This window comes from Polistes dominula, unplaced genomic scaffold (assembly GCF_049000335.1).
Source record: "Polistes dominula isolate Pdom_NZ unplaced genomic scaffold, Pdom_raw_medaka contig_33, whole genome shotgun sequence".
NCBI classification, from domain to species: domain Eukaryota; kingdom Metazoa; phylum Arthropoda; class Insecta; order Hymenoptera; family Vespidae; genus Polistes; species Polistes dominula.
Genome location: NW_028300998.1, coordinates 1851898 through 1876878, shown reverse-complemented (window position 1 = coordinate 1876878; position 24981 = coordinate 1851898). Strand labels below are relative to the sequence as shown.

At 33.6% G+C, this 24981-nt stretch overlaps 1 protein-coding gene across 1 annotated transcript in view; it reads right to left on the bottom strand.

The window, feature by feature from the left end:
* Nucleotides 1-24981, bottom strand: part of LOC107064470 (uncharacterized) — a 387060-nt gene that overhangs the window by 115740 nt on the left and 246339 nt on the right. The window contains exon 7 of the mRNA XM_089173580.1: nt 20144-20333. Coding sequence (XP_089029706.1) covers nt 20144-20333 — 190 coding nt within the window. The remainder of the gene's footprint in view (nt 1-20143; nt 20334-24981) is intronic.

The following is a 24981-nucleotide window of genomic DNA, read 5'->3' as shown; positions in this document are numbered from 1 at the left end:
AGCGGCCGGCGCCGTAATGCGTTTTAAATGTAAAACAGACTAAGGCCTACGGGCTCTTCTAGTGGAACGAGTTTACGATAAAATTTGAATCAAACTCCGCCCGTCTCCATTCGCGCCTTGATATTTCTCTTCTCTTCTCGATTCTCGACGATCTATCTCTCTCTTTCTCTTTCATTCTCTCTCCCTCTCTCTCTCTCTCTCTTTCTATATATATATATCTATCTGTTTAATTTCTTTTTTTCTTGAATTTTCCACTAAATGAATTAACAAACAAACAAGCCTAAAGTTTTACTCGATAAAGTTATTTTGTAATATAATATAAGTAATATTATATTTTATATGAGTATATATATTATAGGGATAATATACGTACTACCATGGTACGTTACATGAAGTATGAAAGAACGAACCTATGGAATAAGGTACGTATATCACAAAATATGAGAGAACTAAGAGAGAATATGCGAGAGCGCATGGAAATTTTCTTAGGAAATAAATTGCACGGGAGTATGCATTCTAACGAGGAAATACGATAACAACGTAGGCAAAGCTGAATGCTTGCACGAGTCAATGATAAAGCATAACATAAAATGGTGAAGTAGATGCGTTTATAGAATTTCGAATAATAATTTTCATACGAATTTAGCCACGTTATTACACATCTATTTATATAATTTTACGAATAAATGTTTTGTTTTTTTTTTCCAGACAAAAGAAAAATAGAAAAACAAAACAATACCAATTCATACGATAAGCTCGATTAATCGTGATTATTTTTAATTAAAATCAACTATCTAGTTCTTCGAATGAACGAACATCGTTAAGAAATAGTACTTAAGTCTCGTAACAACTCTCCGCGAGTTTCTCAAATCTTTTAACATCGCCTCGTTTCCTTGTACGAACTATCTATCCCTCTCTCACTCTCATCTCTCGAACGCAATGACATAAATTATTATACACTTCAGGTTTCAAAGCCTGTAACTAGTTGACTGAAAGCGTGGTTCGAAGGAAGCCGAGTGAGTAGAAGGGTAGAATAAGAGTGGGAGAGGGGAGTTGATAAAGAGTAGAAAAGGGGAGCAAGGGGAAGGGGTAGGGGGTGGTAGGTTAAAGTAGAAGAGGTGGAGGGGAATGACAGAGCGACGAAACGGTATCGTCTCTACCACTAAGCGGCTCAACCGCCTTCGTCGAAGTTCATCATCCTCTCGCACCGCCCACCCTCTCCCCCCCCCACACACACCCCCCGAGCCCTTTACGTTGCGAAGTACTCTAAATGATATAGGTAGTAACTTTATGAATATTCCCTTTGTAACGTAGGATGCACTTGTTCACTTAGAAAACGTCGGCGTCGTTCGACGAACTACAGTCCATCGGACGACGCGGAGTGCCGTAATGGATGAGGTATTATTTTGTCCAAAGAAAAAGATTACAAAAAAGGACAAAGAATCGTCTCTTCGAGTACGTTGTAAGAAGATTACGTTGTCACAAAGCGGCTCGTTAAAGTAAAGCCGAATACGTCTAATGACTCTGCTTGCTAATGTGTTCGGAACATTTTTATCGACTAATTTTCATCGTTCCAAATCGTATTAGTATATACATGAAATTAATTTCAATAGGCATATATATACAGGATAAATTAGCTAGTAATCTAAATAATTTCTATAATTGTAGTAATAGAAAAAAATATTCATAATAGTCATTTATTGTCAAGTAACGCAGTCATGAATTATGAAGAAATTATTTAGATAACTTTTGAAGTTGTTTTAAAGATAGCTACAATAACAGATGTTCAAAAATACGTAGTTCAGTTTTTTTTTTTTTTTTTTTAAATAGCTTCGAATCTCTTACATGATTTGATTAGATTTTTGTTCGTAAATGTAATTGTAAATGTTATTCAGATGGCCGATAATAAGATGACTCACCCCGTGATCAACTAAGAAAATTTTCTAAACAATCCACTTTTTTACACGTGGCTTTAACAATTTAATATATTAATGTTTTATCGATCTACTAAAACAAAGAAAAATGTTATAAGTATAACACATGAGACTTGTAATATAATTATACGTTATTATTTTTACTTAGTAAATATTAATGTAGTGACATAAAATAAAAATGAATTTTTTTACTATAACAGATGTAAGTTTACAGTTATATCGTGTTGTAAAGGATTAATATCAGCAAAAATGGTAACAACAAGATTCCTTTCATATATTACGTTTCCGAAATGCATAAGTGTTGGCTGGTGGGGTCACTTATGTTTACCGTCGACCGACTATCGCGCTCGGATGCAAACAATCGCAACGGTTGCGTTAGTACTCCATGAGGTCAGCCAACGTCGAATTAATTATGCAGCGGAACTCGGTCGCTCGGTTCTCGGCGCGTGTACCCTCGCGCTCATTCATCCGTCTACCACCAAGCCCGTTGGCCAATTAACTCGAAAAACAATCGCAAGCACGGGAAAGCCGACTGGTTGTTGCTTGCTTGCTGTTTGTTACTAACTACCTGCTTGGTTTGTCAGTCGTAAGTTTAGCGAGAAAGGTAAAACGGAAGACGGTAGTAGTATACAACAACTTCGAACGATATATTTTACATTTTTCTTCTATTTTTTCGTGCTTTTTCTCACTTTTTTTTTTGGCTAACACGTTTATTCTCCTGATTCTGCATTATGTACGCAACGTGATATTATTTGGAAGGAAAAAACAAAAAAAATAGAAGCAAAATTTTTAATGCCAACGATCGATAATTGTGACGGACGATATTTTAAAAACAGCAAAAATAAATTTAAAACATATTACATATTAATCATTCATCATTAATTATTTTTCTTTTGTTTCACTTTCCAATCAAAAATCACCCTGATTAAACATATATCAATGCAATAGTTATTTAACTTTCTATTATCAATTACAGTCGTAATCTTTTTCGTTATAATTGTTTTAACTGGATACATAATAAGATCACTACAATTTTAACGAATATATATATGTATACTCTAAATCTGAAATAATTTTATGATTACTCTAACTAATCAATTTTAAATGTCAAAGATTCTGTATACACGTTCTAATAAATTCTATCGGACAAATCCTAACTTTACCAGAATCAATGGTATGTTGGAATTATACGCCGTGAAAGTATTCCCAAATCTCGAGGCGAGCAACCACATAAGTCCAAGAAGAATCGAATAAACGAACTAAGGAGAGAATCCTAGATTCCCTAGCGAATATTTCTTGTCTCGATTGAACTTGATCTCGTACTAGTATGTGTGAGAGAGAGAGAGAGAGAGAGAGAGAAAGCAAAAAAAAAGAGAAAATAAGAAAAAGATAGAAGAATAGATATACACGATTTGGAGTGACAGACAAAAGGGATGAGTGGGTGAATAGGGGGAAGGGGGTTGACAGCAGAAGAGAGACAGAGAGACAGAGAGGCAGAGAGAGAGAGAGATAGCGTTGAATGGAAGGAAGGGGGTAGAGCGAGGCATTAATCCCGTTTAGTTTGGGTTTATTGCTCGCGCGAAGTAAATTGGTAGAGCCGGTACTAAATAGCAGGAATACAGTTTCCACATCGGCCGTGGAGTACGGTTTCTCCGTCACCTCCGCTCGATGAACCGCCACCCCTATGGCTGGTGGCCCATACTTGTGAACGGGTGGTTGGAAAGGGTTGAGTGAGAGAGTGAAAGAGGGAGAGAAAGAGAGAGAGAGAGAGAGAGAAAGAGAGAGACGGAAAAGGGCAAAGGGTGTGGGGCACACGACCTCTGTTCCGTTTCTGGCTCTGGCTCGACGAATCGGGAAACCGTCGACCGGATGGACGAGCTGGTAGTTTCACGCATACAAAGATATGAAACTCGTGCATGGACCACGTGTATATACTTGGATCACTCACACAGAAATGGCCTATATGTACCGACAAGCCGACGAGGGTCGGAAGGTACACAGTTATTGCATTAACTCATCATTGTCATTTTTATCACGTGCCCACTTGAATCAACAGAGACTGCTGCTCCTCTCTCTATAACTCTCATTCCCTCTCTCGTTCTCTCTCTCTCTCTCTCTTATCTGTGGTCCAGCCAGTACAGTACGATCACCCTATCTCTTCCTTTCTCTCTTTCTATTCCTCTCTCTTTCTCTCTCTTTTCGAGCTGTACTAATCGTTGGCCCGACAGTTCCGCGGCTTCCTGAAAAGCCGGCCGCTCGTTTTGCGCGATTCTCGAGCCCTTGTAGCTCGTACTTGTGAAAGAGAGAGAGAGAGAGAGTGAAAGAGAATGAGAGTAAGAGTGAAAGTAACATACGACGAGAGAGGGGTAGGAGAGGGTGAAAGACGTCGTTGTTGACTCCAATCCTATTTCCCCACTCGTCCTTTACCATAGATTAGCCGCTAACGACTCGTGTTACTCGTTCGCAAAGCAATTTTTTCCCCTGTCCTACCACTTTCTATCTGCGCATTACGTTCAAAATAGCTTTGATATTATTTCGAATAAAATAGTAGAAGGGAATTGTCCCTTCTATTTAATGATATTTTTCATACATTCATTTTCGTAACTATTTTGCGAATCTCATTGAAAAATATGACATACACCATTTATACATAAATTATCTCATCAATATACAGTATTTGTTAATTGAAACATTATTACGGGATTAAAAATGGTTCTGGGAGAAGGGGGTGGAGAAGAAGAAGAAGAAAGGATCCTGCTAAGGAATTTGTTTTGTTAGCACACCAATACACACGAAATATAAGAACTATGTATATAGTGTTTCAACAGATGATTTTACTAAGTAAGAGAAGGATAGATGTTCTATATATATATATACATCTCACAGGATTGCTCCTTACATATTTCATCCCCGTCTAGGGAAATCCTTGCGAATATATTTCTACGATGTTGCGCACGGCCTTGCGCAAAGCTTGCTGTAATAAAGTTTTCCTTCGACGTTGGAGAGTCGGATATACGAAAGCGAAGACACGACAGTAAAGCGTGAGATTCAAAGGGAATGCGTGAGAAGATTCTTTGGCTGCATCAATGCTGCAAGGCCCAAAGTCCGGCTCGAACCTTGAGAAAATAACTTATTCAAGAACGTTGGTAGGATAGAGAACGGAAGGTTCACACTAACTAACAACACACGCACACATATGTGTACACGTACACATACACATTTACCTCTGCCAACATATATCTAGGTATATCCCCCCAGACTGACTTGGGAATAAAGATAGACAATACGTGAAGTTGCCCGACGAAACCGCTGGCCTCTGGAATCTCTGGAAATTCCGATACACAAAATCGTTTCGTAACTATTTCGTCGATATCGAGTCGAACGTTCACCCTCTTGTGGTCACGACAACACCTTCGACATTCTTTTATTCATAATTAATGAGACAACCACTTTATTCGATAATTTACATTTTATCACTTACATTTTTTTATGCTAGGTAATACTACTTTTTCGAGCATTTATGTATAACTACTCTTTTATAACAAATTAGCAAAAATGTATAATTGTTTGATTATTGACAAGACAATTAAAATGAAAAACAATAGAGACAAAAATATATTTTTTATAATGATGTTTTTGTTCCGTGATTTTACGATTTTTCATTTTGAAGATATTTCAATGTAACAGATGGTTGTTACGTTGACATACCGACCTATATAATTTCTTGGATTTCCATTCATCTACGTAAATTCCTGGAACTTACGCAGATCAGCTGGTCAACGTAAACAGATTTTTCTACTCACTACGAATCATACACCTGTTACTACTCACAGCAGGTGTTTAATGGAATCATGAATGGCAAACCTCAAAAGGCTGTATCTTTTGAATGAAAAATCGCAGAGACATGAAATAGATACCATTTCCAAGAGAAAATTATCCTCTTTATGATTACATGTCTGCATGTGTACTTATTCGATAATATCGATAAATCGCAAAAGAATAGTATTTAAATTTTAATAGTTTTTAAGACTAATTTTATGATATTTTATATATAAAAAAAAAATTACTCTAATAATATAATTGCATTAACAATAGTATAAAATATATAGAAAAAAAATACTGTAATTATTTTTTATTTACATAAATTATCTCAAAAATGAAAATTTTGAAAGCATATAGTAAAATTTAAAAGTACGATCATGAGAATTAAATACTACATTAGTAATCCTTATCTAATTATAAAAATTATTAAACTAAAAAGATAAAAAAAAAACAAATAAAGTTAAAAATTTCTATTAAAATTCATTAATAAAACGTTTTATAGAAGATCATCGTTGACATTTATAATAAACGATAGATGTCATATTTAACGTGAATGATTTCAAGAGTAAAGGACGATGGAAACAGTAGGATATTTTGTATTGTCTCCGCGTCAGTTGGCCTGGCCGCAGGCAAACTAAGGGATGAAGGGGATGGAGAAGGGGGATAAGGGGGACAGGGGGAGGATAGGGTACGGAGGTTTAGTAGTAAACGGTTGGATTAATTAAGCTCGTTTGTCCGACGATTCGCGTCGAAATCAAATCGCGCTGATCGCGCGCGTGCGATCAAGCACTGGTTCTGGGTTAGCAGCAATAGCGAAGGAACATAACGAATGGAGCACTCTCTCACTACTGGCGCTAACCGGGAAGCCAGAGTCAAGGGGGCGTTACGGGAACCCGTCGGTCACCATTACTAAGCATTGTGTCTGCGGTTCCAAGCGATTTGTACCCTTGCCGACCACGCGTCAGGGACATTTATTAAACCGGTGCCACAGTACAGATCCACATCTACCTTCCCCAATCGAAAGAGAGAGAAAGAGAGAGAGAGAGAGAGAAATAACAGTTATACGAGAGCTTAGATCTCAAGAAGATTTTCATAAGCCATCATAATCATAACTTTCTTGATAACACTAATCTGTCTTTTAGTAAAGAAAATTAATGTCTAAACAGTTTAACCATTTACTATCTGAAATTAAAATGGTTTTAATAAAATGTGTGTATTCTATTTACATATGACATCACAAAGTGTACATTTTGTAATGAATACGAGAAAGATAAGCGCGATGTGTGTTTATAGATGTATAAAGAAACTTTAATTATTTTAAATACATTTTCTGATATTTATGTTAAAAGTGATAAAAATCGTAATAGTTGGAAAGAGAATAATGACAAAAAAAAGGAAAATTATAAAATAAACGTTAAATTTGTGTATGCATAAAGAAATGTAATTATTTTAATGAACGTGTTATTTACATTAGTGTTTTTAAAATTAAAACATTTCTAAAGCTCGAGTATTTATTTGCGTTGATGTACTTAGAAAAAAAAAAAAGTATTATATACCTGTCTTGACCCGAGATTAAATGACAAAAATAATTCTTCCAAATCAAAAGATTCGATTAACGAGGTAGTATCCTTTCATCGTGAAGAATGTAGAATAAAAAAAAAAAAAAAAGAAAAAGAAAAGCTCGAGAACTTTTCTAAAAGGATTTCTTTTTACAATGCGTACGCGGAACTAACACACATCGGTTGGTCGTTCGTCAAACACGAAAGCACCGGACGCATCGAGCGTGTTCTCTGAAATTAAACAGCGTTTTCTCGGTGCACTACTATTCCCTCTCTCGTCATTCACACGCACACTCGGTATACGTTAGTATTAGTGTTTACGTGCATACGCGCGGGCTCGCGCGCACATTCCTACTGTGTCCTCCCTCTTACGCCGTAGAATCTCGTTTACACCGAAATACTCATTGAGCGAGCAAACAGAAAGTGGGCAGACCGATTGAAGCGTAGCCGTGAGCACGCGCGCTTAGTTCGAGAGCGCACCCTTTTTCAGATTTCGTTCGATTTACACATACCTCCTCTACGAGAATATTCCAAAAGCGGAAACCCTTTATCAAGCTTTCGTCTATCATACTAACGCGATACGAATTACTTATCGATCGATCTTAAATACTTCAAGACGATTTTTCTATTATTTTGTGTCTATCGAGAATCATATAGAAAATGCGAATACTTTAATTAGTTAATTTCAAAGTATATGTCTGTTTGGAAAATCAGATAAAATAATCTTTCGCAGAAATAATCTTTATCTTTTGAATGAATATTCGATCTACTTTTTTATCTTTTTATTCAAACTCTTTATTAATACAACCAAAGAAAGTATTGTTATTTACTACAATATAGACTTGTATAAAATTTTCATAATTATCCAGGTTCTCGTATGTTTAAAATAATGATAATTAAATACAATAAATTTGCATAAATTTGTTAATCATTTTTATCCCGATAATATCAATTAAAAAATTCTTCAAGTATTCAACGCATCAACATGAAGATGATGTGACAAGGGCAACGTTGTATTTAGAAATGATGTTGCTCGTTAAATCACTTAGGAGTGTTAATTACGACGGAAAGTTAGCGTATGAACGTTGAGACGAAAGGGTGCTCATTTTACACGTCGTGACGCATTGGTAGCTTCAAAATTACCTGTCACGTTTACTGAAACAATAACTCTCATCTCTCTCTCTCTCTCTCTCTTCTCTTTCTCTTTAAGGATTCAATAATACGTAGTAATAGAAATATATTTCAAACATTATTATAATGTTTTCTATTCTCGTATCAATTTCTTATTATCGTATAAAATCTAATTTTTTATTAATAATATATTTAACATTTAACATGTTAATTAATTTGAAAAGAAAAATAATAACACATTGTACTTTTTTTTTTTTTTTTTTTTTTTAATGACATATATTACAATGTTATTTCTAACATTTCAAATTAAAATGAATAATATATTTCAAAATACGAATTAGCAAGTTGGAAAGGAAGTCGCCTGTAAAACCGACGCGATTATGCTCGCGAGCGCATGAATCATGTGATTAAAATTAACCCTTGTAAAAAGCTGTCCTGTGGGAAGAAAGAGAGAGAGAGAGAGAGAGAAGAGCTCGAGATAAAGAGAGAAAAAGAGACAGAGAGAAGAAGATAAAATGAGATAGAGTTTAGAGTCGAGTTCAGCCATATTCTCGTGAACGTGGACTAGCCGTTGTATCTTGCGGCTGGTATATCCCCCTTTTCCCCCGTTGGAACTTCCTAATAAATTCATAAGCTGGTAAAAGTGATAATGCGTGCAACCCTTTCTCGCGTTAGAAACCTACGGCGAGACGGTGAAGAAGCGAGTACGAAACATCGGCCACAAAATTATTACCAAGCTGAAAGAGAGAATATGTGAAGGACGAGTTTTTAAAGATGACCAACGGGTTTTGAATAAAACAAGATAACGTATTCTATCCTTCAACGTATTCTTACCCTACTAATTAAATATAAGAAATGAAAAAGAAAGTTTACAAAAATTTACAATACAAATGTACATTTTACAAATTTATTCGAATAAGAAGATACACGTTACTAAATAAAACAAAAAATAAAATAAAAAACAAATAATATTTAGGTTCGAATTTTTAATAATATATTTATAAATAAATCTCGTTTTCTTTTCCCCTTTGAAGCTTATTCGAGCAAATGAATGCTTGGTAAATATGATATCGAGCGAACGAGTATTTTCATCACGGTATATATACATCTTCAATTCTTTTGATCTGTTTTTTGTTTTCTTTTTTTATATTTTATAATCTTTTAGTAAATGCCACCACGATGAAACGACAAAAACGAGATCGTCAAGAGAAAAAGAGAAATTTCTAATTATTAATTCGTTTATTCGTTACGTCAACGAGTTTTGAGTTTTTGAATTTGATCGTTTCTATCGTGTGTGTAAATGCGTGTATAAAATCCTACATATGTATTTTCCTACGAAACGATGTTTTCTCTAGTTTAGAGATTCAGAGTTAGGGTATATTAGATTAAAAATTCTTTAGGAAGTATTATTTTTCTTTTGACGAATATTTTCTTTTTCACGCGTGATTTGCATGCCAACGACAATAAACGCAAGCAAGTGAAACTAATGAAAGGTTAATTAACAATTCGTGTTCAACTACTGCTCTCGTTTTCTAACATACATTTTCTTTTCTTCTTAAACTTTTCCATTAAACACGGCAAATGTAATCTACTTTTTTTCATCCTTTGCACGATGCAATGTGCAATTGCGTGCTTGTAATTACCTTTTACCAACTGTGTATGAACGCGAAATAACACATTGCAATTTTAATGTATAAAGTTTTTTTATAATAAATATTCGTAAAAGTAGGTCGTTATCATTTGATTTTTCGAAATATTTATAATAAACATTCGATAGATAGACTGTATATATATATATCTGTATAGATTTCTATAAATTTTCCTTTTTCTCTTCTTCGTTCTTTTAATTGCTTATTGTAATTGTTTCGCATACGGGAAAATATTGTTCAAACTAACGAGAAACATGATACTATTTGATAGAAAAAACTATGTGAAAAAATATTCTAGGAAGGATCGAATTTTTTTCTATCCTTCGTTAATACAAGTAAAAAAAATAAAAAATAAAAAATAAAAAATAAAAAAAAAAGAAAGAAACTTCGAAAAAAATCTAAACCGACAGCATCAACCTAACAAGTTAGAAAATTAGGAAATGAATAGTTCTTTTCTTTCAACTTTTTTGTTCTTCTCTCGTTATCGCTTAGCGAGTTTCTTTAGCGATTTAATTGCACCTCCATTGAAATTCGATCAAAGCTCGGCCGCTAATTAAACGCTTCCACGACGTTGCTATACGAATATCTATTTACTTATCGATCCTCATCACGTGGTACGTTTAGAGATGCTATCAAAAAAAAAAAAAAATCAAAAAAAGAACATTGTATCTTGGACATTTTTGTCATGAATAATTACAAAGAGTTTAAAATTATATAATAATAATAATAATAATAATAATAATAATAATAATAAATTTTATATATTAAATATTAAAAAAAAAAAAATAAACAAAAATATTTTTAGAATATGCAAATCATTTATACAGTTTGTGTCAATGATAATAATAACAAAAAAAAATATTGTGAAAAAATGAATATTTAAAAAAAAAAGTGAAACTTAATTGAAAAAGATGATTGTTAAGCGATTGTGAATTTTCTTAAATTTTCGTACATCGAGACTAATCGATCAAAAAAATTACATTTTATTGTAATAATAGAATCAATCGAATCACTATTGAAATCAGTTTGTTATTGAGAATAATGGAATGACAAGGAATCGATTAATTAAAAAGGTATAGGTAAATTCAAAGGATTCCTTAGACGAAATGCATTCTCCATCTTGTATTATGGTATTCCTTAAGGACAATGCAGAACGTTCAGTCGCGCGTTTCAAGTAGGAGTAGAGCAGAGTTCCCTAAAACCGCAGTGACCTCCAATTATACTGTGGATACCACGTGGTACAACGCGTGGTCCCCTATGGTCCCCATGGACTGTCCGCAAACATCCCTAATGTCGCTCTTCTCCGTTATCTCCGATGCCCCTTGGATTAATTAATATTAAAATAACCCCTATGGCGACACATTGTTATCGCCTTCGATCGAATTACAATGCACCGAGAAAGAAAATTAACCCTCGATTAGGTTCAATAATAATCCAATAAATGATGATTGATACGATAAAAATATATAGAGAAAAAAAATTAATAAAAAATGCAAAAAACAAATTTGTAATGTTCATATTGAATTTTTGATCTAATTAATATTAACACATTTGCAACCCCTGACATGAATTCATGTCTTTTCAAGTTCTATTCCTAATTGTCACTGACGTGATTCACGTAGTTTTAAATTTTAAAAGTTACATAAAAATTTATATATAATCTGTGGCTCACAATCAGTCGATACACACGTCTTTAAGTCAACGAATTACCTTCTACCGCCATCTGTTAGAATTTTATCAAACTAACAGAGATAATCATGACTCTTTGTTAATAAACAAATAATATTGCGATTATAAATTGAGATATAAACTATCCTATCTTTCAAGTTGGATGAAACTGCACACAGTGTGCACAATTTGATTAAAATCGGTTCAGTAGTTTATGAGTCCATTGCGGACAAACAACGTGACACGTAATTTATAGATATATTCAGATAGCAATTTTTTAATACAAAATAGCAATATTATAGCGATAAAATAGAATAAAAGTAAGAAATGATTTCAATGTTACTCGTGAAATTAAACAAATAGTTAAACGAGTATTATTGTTATCAAAACAATAATAATAATAATTATTATTATTATAATAATAAAAAATTAAACTTTATCTTAATAAATAATTATATTAAATTAACCCTTAGAGTGTTATGAAAGCATATATGCGTTTGGTAAAAATTACCAGAGTGGTCTATCGACGTTTTTATACGTGTTTGTTAATATTAATGTAAAATAGTGTAATATTTATATTAATTAATTAAATTCTATTCAGAAAACAAAAATTGTAATTATTAAATATAATTTATTATTAGAATTTAATTAATAATAAATTATTCCATTCCTACAAAACACTTTAATTAAAAGTATTCAGCACTTTTTAGCACGAGTTCATAATTAGAAATAATTAATAAATTAAATGTGGATATATATATAAAACTTTTGTTAGACGAAATTTAATATTTATAAATATTAATATTACAATTATAACATTTTTAATGTACAAGTAAATTTCAAATTACTTATCTAAAGAAATATTGTAAATAATTTCAATCTCAATATTATTTAATTTCAAATACCACGCGAGTCAAATAACAATCGATAGATTTTTTTGTCTCCTTTTTTCTTTTTTCTTTTTTTTTCTTCCTTCACGCTTTAATTCTCTCCCGTTTCTCAGCAACCACATTTCAAAGGGTTAAGGGTCGACTGGTAAGCTGGAGAGTAAAGGTCCGTCGAGTCTCAGTAAAATCAGAAGCTCTCATTAGGCATTCTGAGGTCAGAAGGGTGGTATCGCGTCGCTCGGCACCCTTCGCCTTCTTCCGTCGTTCGTTCGTTCGTTCGTTCGTTCGTTCGTTCGTCGAGAAAATAGATGAGGGGACGCGTAAGACCGGACATTTCAATAAAACCGAGCAAACGCACGGCTTCAAAACCACTACGAGTACGTTGAGAGATCCCGGTCAGCAGCTTCCTCTAGATCAAATTGCGCATGTTCTTGCCTCATTTCCCTTCTTAATGAAACAGAATAAGACTCTCTGACAATATTATCGATCAAATCTTTCGCAACATCTATTTGCTATCCTTTCGAAATATCGATTACTCGTATGATATATCTATATATATTTGTATTTTATTGTTAACGATGCTTTATTATTTAATTGATTTTACAGGTCAATTTAATTTGTCATTTTTTTATTATTTCAATCATAAATTTTCTTATCAGTTTAATGTATCTCTTAATATTATTTTTCTACACAATTTTTTTTGCAATTTATTTGGAAATTTCCAAATGTTAATAATATTAATGAAAAATATATTTCAAATAAACTGACAATTGATCTCTTTTGATTATTAAAATATTCTGTATTATACATCAATAGTGTTGTTTATTTAATCATAATAATTCACATGTATAAAATATTTTCAATCGTGTTAACTGAAGTCATAGAATTCACTTTCATTATAATAAAGTTAATTTTGCATAAATCGATTTGATCACTTAATGTTTTTCGTGAAATATGTTTGATTTTGCCAAAATATAAGTAAATATTGTTTGTTGATTTTTTTCAAAAATTTCAAATATATTCTGGACAAAGTTGAGGTAACTACGATAATAGTTAATACGTTAATAAGATTCTTAAGCTCGTGAATTAATAGTTTATCGGATAAACTAGTTAGCTTGTTGAACGATTCAAGTTAGGGCGATAAATTAGAGAATTAGTAAGCTGATTGAATATTTAACTGTTTGAATAGTTCAATGATTAAATGGCCTCGCTGATTAATTCATTACTATTTTATTAAAGTTTATTCAATGAATTATTCCATAATAATCTCGTTATTCGATTAAGCGTTACGTTTTTTTAAACTTAACTAACATTTTGTATTATCTTTTACTTTCCTTGGAAAAATTAATTTTCATGCTCATTAGATAAAAAGAAAAAGGAAAAAGAACAAGAAAATGCAAATGTTAAGCATCCCCTTATTTAAAAACTTTGTAAAAACGCGAATAAAATGGGGAAAGAGAAAAATCAAATTATAAAACGAGAATATACAATTTTTCCATTTAAAAAGATTATTTCAAATGATAATAAAAATCTAAAAGAAAAGAAAAAGCCAACAACAAACAGATGCCAAGGGACACGAAAGTTCAATGAATAAATTGAAAGAAATAAACGTTTTAAAAATTCTAAGAGAATAGACAATTGAGACGAAATGACCGGTTTTTATCTCGTATTCCTTTTTCTTCTTTTCTTTTCTAAACGTTAATGTTCCTTAAAGGAGAGGACGATAGCTGTTTCGAGAGCGATCTTATTGAAGTACAGTTTCTGGAGTAATATCATCGACTATAGAACAGAGAAGAAGAAGAAGAAGAAGAAAAAGAAAAAGAAACAAAAAAAAAGAAACAAAAAAGGGCAATAAAAAGGAAAAAAAAAGGAACGAAATGGTAGCGATAAAAGTATGAGAAATGCAATTTGGCTCTCCGTAGGAAAAGCTGGTAAACGTGTGCCAGGAAACTTTTCTTATGTAGTTTTCCCGGACCACCGAACGCGAGAGCCAGGAAAACGGTTTTTCGGAATGTCACTAGTCGTAGTAGCATCGATTCTCTCGAATTAGCGAAATCATTACTTCGTCTAACTTTCCTTATTCTATCTGCTAGTTTTTTTCTTCCTTACAATCTCGTGTGTTTCAGGAAACAGTGAAACCCTCTTTCACGTAAATTCCCTTTTTCTAAATCCATCTCCCTTCGATCGAAAAGACAGTCCAGCCCTACTGGATCCCCCATTTCTCGATTCTCCTTTCTATCAACCATGAAAATTCGATCTAGATTCGAGCCCAAGAAAGATACTTCGAATCGTTCTGACACGATAACCCATACCCGACTAAAATGATTAACGCCTATATAAAACTTTTCTGAATGACTATACTTGCTTTTACCCTTCTTTTATAAAAACGATCATTTCTACCATTCTTATAACAAAAAGTATTATAAATGATTATTAATGCCATCATCGAATATCCAATAAGAATGAGAATAACTATCAATACAAATATTTTATAACATACATATTATATTCTATATATTTTTATATGCCTTTATCTTTCACTTGATCTCTTCATCTACTTTAAATTGAACTTATGTTAGACATAGAAACGTGTATACACACATGCTTTCTATCCTTCCGTGCAGTTCGATCAGGGCAAAGTAAGAAAGTTGGAATTTGTTAGACGGCTGGGAACCAGGACCATCGGTGGTCACGCTTCATTTCGTCGTGTTCAACTAGCCCTAACCGTTCTCGTTTCTTTCCTAAGTAGTCCGAAGCTCTTCTTTACCAACCCATCTCTTTTTCTTCCTCATCGTAAAAAAGAGAAAACAGTTTCGATACACGCCTGTACGAACCTATAAAAATCACGCTTTCCCTTTTTTTTTTCCTCTATTACTCTCTGTCCTTATTTCACCTTTATTTCCTCTTTCTCTTTCTATCTTTTATTTCAGCAGGAGTCACGAAACCAAACGAGTTCCACTTTTCTTTCTTTACCCTCTCAAGAGCACCCTTTGCCTTTCTTCTTTTCCCCCATTTTTCCCTCCCTTCCTCTCGCTAGCCAAAGCCACGAGTCGTATATTGGATCACGACGAGGGATAAATAAGAATCATTCGGTCCTTCGAAAAAATTAACGGAACTTCCTTTTTAATATTTGATACAAATACATTTTCTATCTTAATACTATAATATAAACTCCCCTCTACTCTCCCCCTATCCCAAAATAAGATTATAATATCTCAGAAAAAGAAAAAGTAAATGATTTTGAATAAAAATCAATGATCTTTGGCCTGGATGTGTATAAAATTGCGTTAAAAAAGCAATTTAGATTTCTAATCTTATTCTTTCCTTGTTCTCATTATTATTATTATTATTATTATTATTATTTTATTATAATAGTAATTGTCCACAACGAAGACACGTAAATGATGGTATATGCTTTGTAGTCTTATGCAAAGGAAAGGCAAATTGTTAGCCGGTAAAGCAAACTGAAATGGATAGAGAGACAGATACAATGATAACGGATACATACGTGAATATGAAATAGAAAGAGAAAGGGAACCTTTAAAATCTCTTGCATCCGAACATGAGAAATGTCCACACAGAAGGTACATAAACGGAACAGAGAAAGTCCACACGAGAACAAGAGATTGGCGACTAAGCGTGCATAAAGCCAAAGCAAAGCCACGTTTGGTCAGTATTCGACGCACTATGCGGATGTTTAATTACTCTCTCTCTTCATAGAGATACTAAATATTCAAGCGACTGTGAGATGACTACTTGGACGAAAAGAGAGAAAAAGAGAGAGAGAGAGAGAGAGAGGGAAAGAAAGAGAGACATAGATCAGTGTATGTATATAACATAGTCTAACATGCATATAAACGATAATTGCGAGTCTGCAGTTTGTGTTCAACCACGTACGTTTCATTAAAACTAAAGATAAAGTTCACTGCTATATCGTAATGCACTACTCTAATTTTCCACAACCACGAGTAAATATACCAGATGTTTCTCATTTTAAACGATATAGATCAAATAATTTCGATCCTATTGGTCTTTTAAACAAATGTTACGAGTAATAATGTTAATAATAATAATAACAATAATAATTGATAAGTATATTTTTACATTTAATTTGAATGCAATGATTTTACAAAACGTATGCCTTCCTCAAGATACGAAAGAACTTTTAATAATTATTTTTAAATACAAATCTATATTTTAAACATATTAAATACGGATTTAACGAGAACCAACAATGTGCCCTGATTTTTTTTTTTTTTTTTTTTTTTATCAATTTATCAGGTTTCCTTATGATATTATTAATTTTGTATTAATACTGATTATACATAAAAGAAAAATCACAAGATCTACGGTACTAAATTCGATATTAAATATAAACGAACAATATTATTTAACCAAAGATGAAACAATTATTCTGAAAATTGACATTTCTGTTCATTGAAAAGCTTTGAAACGTCCGAACGGTTCATCTCTTCTCTGTTCTGTCTGTCTGTCTTTTTTATCATCTCTTCGTCTAATACCCTTCACTTTAATTAGCCCTGTCAACCGGTAAACAATAAAACCTTATTTCTAACGAATTAATTTCGAACAATTCCGCGGGTTGGCTTTTAAGCGCGAGCTCACGGTAAACGCAACGGCAACAGCAACGTCGGCGGCTTTTATTCCGCAGGGGCTTGGCGTCTCAAAACGTAACGAGCATCCCTTTCATGTAATACTATCTTCAACCCTGTACCTTCCCGGAATTCCTGGGACGCGAACCTTAAGCTCCCTGAGGATCCTCTCGATGCCATGCTCGAAAGAGTATCTCTCTCTCTCTCTCTCTCTCTCTTTCTCTCTCTTTCTCTCTCCTTCATTTATGAACGTTAAAAACGAAATATTAACTTTGAACCTTCTACGACCTTTCTTTCAAACTACTTCATATTTTCGATATATCTTTGATACGTAATTTATATCAACGAAGATCCGATATTTTTCTAGCATAGTTATTCGACAATTTTTTTCTTATTGTTTTTTAGTAAAAAAAAAAAAAGATTTAATTAATTCAATTGAATCAAATAATAAATTAACAACTAATTACAAAGATACATTTTAAGTTACATGTAAAATTTATCGTTTTTCATCGAATTATGATGCCTCGAAGTTTAATGACGTTTGCCTAAAACTAGACAGTACAGTAGCTATCACAATTGCAGTAGTTACACACGTTACTATTATATAATTAGTAATTTTAATTAAAAACATTTGTTTATAAACTTTATAAAATTGAAAATAATAATTAAAATAATAAATTACAAGTGATTAAAAAAAGATCATTTATATTAAAATTGCAAATGCGGTTTATTCTAATTCCAATAACACGAACAGGTACTTGATAAATCGAATTTCAAACGATCACGAGGATTACGAGGGAAACGTAATAGTACGATGCAAATAGTAAGAGACGAGCATCCTTCTCTCTCTCTCTCTCTTTCTCTCTTTCTCGCCTTTCTCTCTTTCTCCCTTTCTCTCAATCTCTATCTCTATCTCTCTTATAACTCTATACAATCGTGACGACATTTGGAGGCTCCCTTCGAAACTTCGGAGAACTGTTTCCGGTCGCTTCCGACGCGGATATTCAGTTTGATGGTTCAAACCGGATATTCGACTGGTACTCTTACCAAGTGGTTGCACGATCTAAGGATGCACGCGTTGTATCCTACAGATGGAGGAGAAGGGATAGAATAATGGATCGATGAAGGTGGAAAGCCTAAGAGGAACTTCGAGAGAGAACAGGGATAGAAAGAGAGAGAGAGAGAGAACGGCTTATAGCACCGCAAGTAGCTCATCTGCATTTCAAATGACGAGCCGTACCGAAGGTACCTCTCTTCCTTTTCTACATATATATTTGTGTGTGTGTGTGTATGTATATGTATATCACTACCTGGGCACCTGCTAAGTATACGCTTCCCTACGCTTTGTCCTCAAATACCGATCTATCCCAATCCTCTTCTTTCGATACGATACGAATGCACAAAGAGGAGAAAAAGAAGCAGACAGTCAAACAAAAAGAGAAAGCGAGAAAAAGAAAAAAAAAAAGAGAGAGAGAGAAAGAAAGAAAGAAAGAATGAGAGAAACTGATAGAAAGACAGAGAGAATAACATCACTTGCGGTCGAACCACTACAATGTTCTCAACCTACCCAGAGAAAAGGAAATACCTGCGGATTTGTGGCTAAACGATGGGCAAATGAAAGTGAACGGAAATCGTACTCCTAGATTGACCAACCATCGTTTAAATTAGATTAGGGAATGCTGCTGTGCTTTTGCCTAATTTACCTAGATTCATGTTGTTCTACGGTAAGTGTCGAAATTTAACGATTATTCGAAACGAAGAGAGAACTTTGCAAATGTTAGAATTGACAGTACATTTAAGTTACATGGTTCAATTAGTCTAGGTAATATTTGAATTTGTTGATTAAAGAAGAGGAGAGTTCCTTGGGATAATTAATAATATTCTGATATATACATATATGTATATTAGGGGTACCGAAAAGTAATCAAAATTTTGTCGATGAGAAGAAATTTTACACTCACATTTAGTTCATGTCAATGAAAAATCGAAGGACTTTTTAAAATGGGAATTGAACAATTTTCTTTTACGTAAGACAAAAAATGTTAAAAAATGATGAACAAATTTTTGCTTGATTAACATTTAAAATTTCTTTAATAAATAAATGTTTTTTTTTTCGCCAAGAAGGAAAAATTTTGATTACTTTTCGGTCCCCCTAATATTTCGATATTAGAGATACAATAGATTATCTTTCTTTGGGTGTGTGTGTGTGTGTGTGTGTGAAAACCTTATTAACAATATTTTCAATTTCGTTGTTTTTTCTTGGTCAATTAAGTAAGAAAAAGGAAAAAAGAAAAAAAGATATACAAACACAAGGCTAGCTCGTTTGAAATATAACAAAAGTGACGTTGTCTCACGTAAAGCTCCTGGGACTTGCGATGTAACTTCAGAAATACTATCTTCTCGTTTTCTTTCTCTTTCTTTCTTTCTTTCTTTCTTTTTTTCTCTCTCTCTCAACCGTCGTACGTCACTTTAAATTCCTAACGTAGTTTATTTCCTAGGAAAACACGAACGCGTTTGCATCGAAGTTAGAAAGAGAAACAGAGTGAAAGAGAGTTTTATCGTTTCAACGTTTATGCACTTGTAGTTTATTTCTGTTTTTTTTTTTTTTTTTTATATTCCTGTTAGGAGAAATGAAAACTCGAGAGATTCGTAAGTGGAAAAAAGAAAGAAAAAAAAAAAGAAAAAAGAAAAGAAAATAAAAAAAAAAAAGAAAAAAGAAAACAAAAAAATAAAGTACAAAGTTTTCAGTGGATTTTTCTTTTGACTGCTTTGTCTGCGATCGTGCGTAAAATCGTATCGTAGAAATGGAAAATAGAAATAATAAAAAAGTACCTAGAGGGAAAAGGAAAAAGAAAAAAAATAATAGTACATAAGCTCACTTACCTTGCCAACTCCGGTAAGCTCTTTGACTCCTATCCTCCTGAGAAGGGCCGGTGGTGCCGGAGGCGGTGACTTGAGAAGCAATGCGGCGTATCCATTAGGAAAGATTAGTTGCTCTTCTGGCCCGATGTTTTCGTCACCTGAACGTCGTCGACGATGGGGACTCGACGACAGGTTTAACTTCTGTGCGGCTCTGCTTAAACGATAACAAAATTATTCAATTTACGTATATAGATGATTTAATTTAAAATCGATACAAGAAATATTCAGAGTTGTTATGATAAAATAAAAGAGAAGAAAAAAGAAACGTGCCGTGGAGCAGCGTGTATCGATGCGGAAACTAGTCTATTCTGTTCAAAGGTAAATAACATACTGACAAAAGTACGTAGAAGAAAAACAGAAAACGCGTTTTTGCGTTTTCTCTTTCTCTCTTTTTCCCTACGAAGTATTGTATGTAAACAAAACACTTTTAGATATAATTACGAAATAACGTAATACATATACTATATATTAAATTTGATATTATTATATATATATATATATATAGATATATATAATATAAAATATAATCAAAAATTGTTTCACATTATTTTAATTTATATTTTCATTTGTCGATCGAAAAATTCATCAGCTCGTATAAATAGACAATAATAAAGATAAACATTATGGTATCAATAAAAAGATAAAAGTAGACGACAAAAATAATGAAAAATGGTAATACGTATAACGTTTCGATCCGTTCGTACCATTCGACGAAGATAAATAAGCGTATCGAAGGTAAACAACGTACTGATATAAAAATCCGTAACGATAACATATATCTTTACTTAACGGTATATGTAAACAAACGGATTTTAAATACGATTACAAAAATATATTTATATAAATTACTTCGTAATAATATAATACGTATTAAAATAAATTAATTGAACAATTGAATTTATTAAAGCCATCGATTATAAAATATTAATGCAATTTATTGTTTAATATTTGAAATATTTAATAACATGTAAATGGCTAATTCTTCTCTTTCATTTAAACTCAACATAGTAACATTTGATGATACGTTAACGAGAACACGGCACCGTACTCATATACGTCGTTTTCTCATCGTAGAGACTGGATGAGCCAGCAAGAAAGCGATAAAAGGAAATTAAGGTGACTCAGACGATGTCTTACGTGGATTAAACGTGCAACTTGCTCTCTCGAATCTCTACCTTCACTTACACCTGTACATATAGATATACCTATATATATATATATATATATCGAAGATAGGTAGAGTATCTTGTACCCGTCTCTTCTGGTCGCTAACGAGTGAAAGAGAGAGAGAGAGAGAGAGAGAGAGAGAGAGAAAAAGAGAGACTATGTGTATATGTGTGGGTGTCTAGGATTCCGGAAGGTATGTGTCTCGAGGGTGACTGGGTGACATACTCCGCAGGGTGGCCCGGTAATCAGCGAAGGTAATGTGCCGGAACTCGGAGCAGTCCGGGGTACCGGCGCGTTTAAAGGGGTGCCTTCAACGTAGAGGGGATGAACCAGGAGGGTGGGAAAAAGGGGAAGAGAAGTGGTGGTGGAGACTCGGTTTCGGCGACCCTAACTCCACCACCCCGCGGGCCTCGTTAACCCACGCTCTGTGAAATTGGAAATACCAACGATCTCTCTCTCTCTCTCTCTCTCTCTCTCTCCATTCTCTCTCTATCTCTCTTCCCTCCTTCTTTCTCTTTCTTTCTACCTTTCTCTTTTTCTCACTCACACGTGAGTTTCATCATTTCTCTATCTTTCTCTATCTTTCTCACTTCTTCTCTCTCGTACTTTTTGTCTCTGACTATCTGTCTCTCTTCACCCGTCCATCCGTTTGTCTGTATGTTTCTCTTTTTCCGTCTCTGTCTGTATGCCTATCCGTTTGTCTGTCTGTCTCTCTTACCGAACGAAAACGTACATGGGAATACGTCGAGCGTCATAAAAAATAGATGGGTGAAAATAGAAGGGTCCAGTTATCAACGTGCATCCTGTTTGCTTTATACCGCTCGATTTCTGCTTTAACGAATAATCCATATTCGTTCGATGACTACTTCTTTTTTTTCTTTCGATAAAAAGTATTGCATTATATAGTATAGATAATTAAGAAGTAAAATAATAAATGAATTTTTCTTTTCTCTAAACTATATATATATATATTTATATTTGATAATTGTTATCTTAACAATAAGATTATTACGAATAGTAATCTTATTACTTTGCAATAATAACGTCGGTTTTCTATGTTTTCTTTAATTATTAGGAGAGTCCTTTTCTCGAGCTAAGCGAATCCCTTCAGAGAATTGGGTACACTTTCTCCGAGTTTATGGTGCGAGACTTTAACGAAAGAGTTACGCGCAGTTGTTTGCTCCTTTCCCGAAAAAAAAGTAAGTAAGAAAGAAAGAAAAGAAAAGAAAGAATGAATCGTGGGACTTTGTAACTGCAAGAGAATATCAATTCTTAATCCAGTTCACATTATTTCTTCTTTAATTAAACGTTCTAGTATTCCTTCGAGAATTGTCCTTGAACATTTTGTTCATAAGTTCGATGACCTGTGACTCATAAGTCACATTTCTTCATAAAGAAGAAAAAAAGCGTGTACTCTTTTTTCTTTTTTTTTTTAGTTCCGTTCTGTTTTCTTTTATTTTACGAGTGTGTTAACAATCTTGTTTAATACTGAAAAATATTCGGGTAATGAGAAACCACGTTCTCTCTAAAGAACAAAAAATGTATATACGACTTTGCAAACGGCCAGACCAGCAAGAGTAAACAACGAGTCACGTCTAGGTTGGTATACATACCGTACGACGACGAATATCGTATATAATTAATGGATCTAGCAATGCTGTAAACAGGTCTATGAAGAAATTTCATCTGACCGTATTTATTCAACTCGGTGAAAGAAAAGGGACGTATTTTTAATAAGAAAAGAAAAAGTAACACACAAAAGAGACGAACGAGCAAATGACAGTACGTGCAACTACGCGCGTATCGTGAATAAAAAATCAAAATCAACGGGAATACTTCGAATTGTTCGAAACGAATGTTCAATGAAAAACAAAAAAAAAAAACAAAAAAAAACCAAATGAATCTCTCGAGAGTATTTTAGCGATAAATTAAAAAGACGATTTTCATCGTCATAACGAAATTCCAATATTTGAGAATTCTGCTTGATCGAGATTGAAAGATAAATCCTTTCTTTTTACTTTTACAACATGTGTTTTCGAAAACGCGAAAGAATCGATTCCTCCTGAAACGGAGGGTATATTACCGGGGACACAGGTGCGTGTCGCAGAAACGTAATTTACGCATCAATCACGAGGAACAGATGCGTAGTAGTTCCCACACGCTTTCTCTCTCTCTCTCTCTCTCTCTCTCTCGCTCTATTTCTCTCTTACTATCTCTGTTTTGTTCCAATCTCAAGGAAAATAAGGAGTAGCTTCTTCTTGCGTACTCGAGTATTCTTCGCCATTTCATAAACAATGCTGAAACGATCCCATGGGTATTGACGATGGTAATACTTTCAAATTGCGTGCAGCTCCTAAATAATGAATCTTCGAAGATAAGCGAAAAAATATTGTGATACAAAGTCTATCAGAATTGTGCTAGAAAATTTCCTATAGAAATGTCATAATAATCGAAAAAAAGAAATGTTTTCTTTAGAAAAGAAACTCTCAATAAACTATCTCTAAATAACTAGTTACCTAACTATAAGAAATTATTGACGAATTATGTGTGTCCCATCGTAAAAATAGAAAATGAACTTCGAGGTAATAATATTTATAATTAACTCGATAAATTATCTCGCCTAGTTACTTACAATATCCAATTTGAATCATGAAAAAATAATTATGTATTTATGATGATGATGATGATGATAATCATTATTATTATTATGAAACAGCAAAGGTAGAGTATAACGATACACTGAAACATCATTAATCACTACTCGATGACGTGCCTCGTTCACCTAACTCGACTATGTAACCAGAAAAAAAGGAAAAAGAATAAGGATAGATAACGATCTATTAGTACTAGTACTACAAGTAAATAAAAAAGAAAAAAAAAAGATTATTTTCACTCCCATGTATTCTAAGTATTGTATATACTTATATACAATGCACTATTATAAATAAATAAGAAACAGCCCACGCGAAATCGATCACTAGAAGTTAGTTTTGGAAAACATGGAAAATATTTAAACATTTGTTCGCGATATCGAGTCAGGATTTTTTCTTTCTCATATCGATGTTTCCTTTCTTATTTCGTATTTCACAAAGTAATAAAAGTATCGGAGGAGAATACCATAGCCAGTAGATATCTCATTCTCTCTCTTTCTCTCTCATTCGTTTGCTCGTTCGCTCGTAATTCGCACGGAAATTACACGCTTAATTCGCGATGTTATTTACGAGCGAGCGGACACACTCGTGCCCTCGCCCTATGATTCACTCTCTCGCTCTCTCACTAACACTCTCTCTCTCTCTCTCTCTCTTTCTCTCTCTTTTACTCTCTTTCATTCTTCACTATTTCTCCTCCCTCTTCCTCTCTCTTACACATACACCCTTCTTGGCAACTCGCCACGTATCTCGGCTTAATCAAGGAAATTATGGTGCGAAACGCTTTAAACGTCGGGGGCCGTTAGTGAGGTAGCATATCTCTTGTTGTGACACGTCTAATAGCGGCAACGCAAGCGCCAAATAAAAACTTTCTGCGATCCTAGTATGCAAGATCTTTATTACATGAACGAGAAAACGAAAGACCATGGCCATCCTTCTCTTTCCTGCGCAAACCTCCCTCCCTCCCCCCCCCGCCGCCTCCAT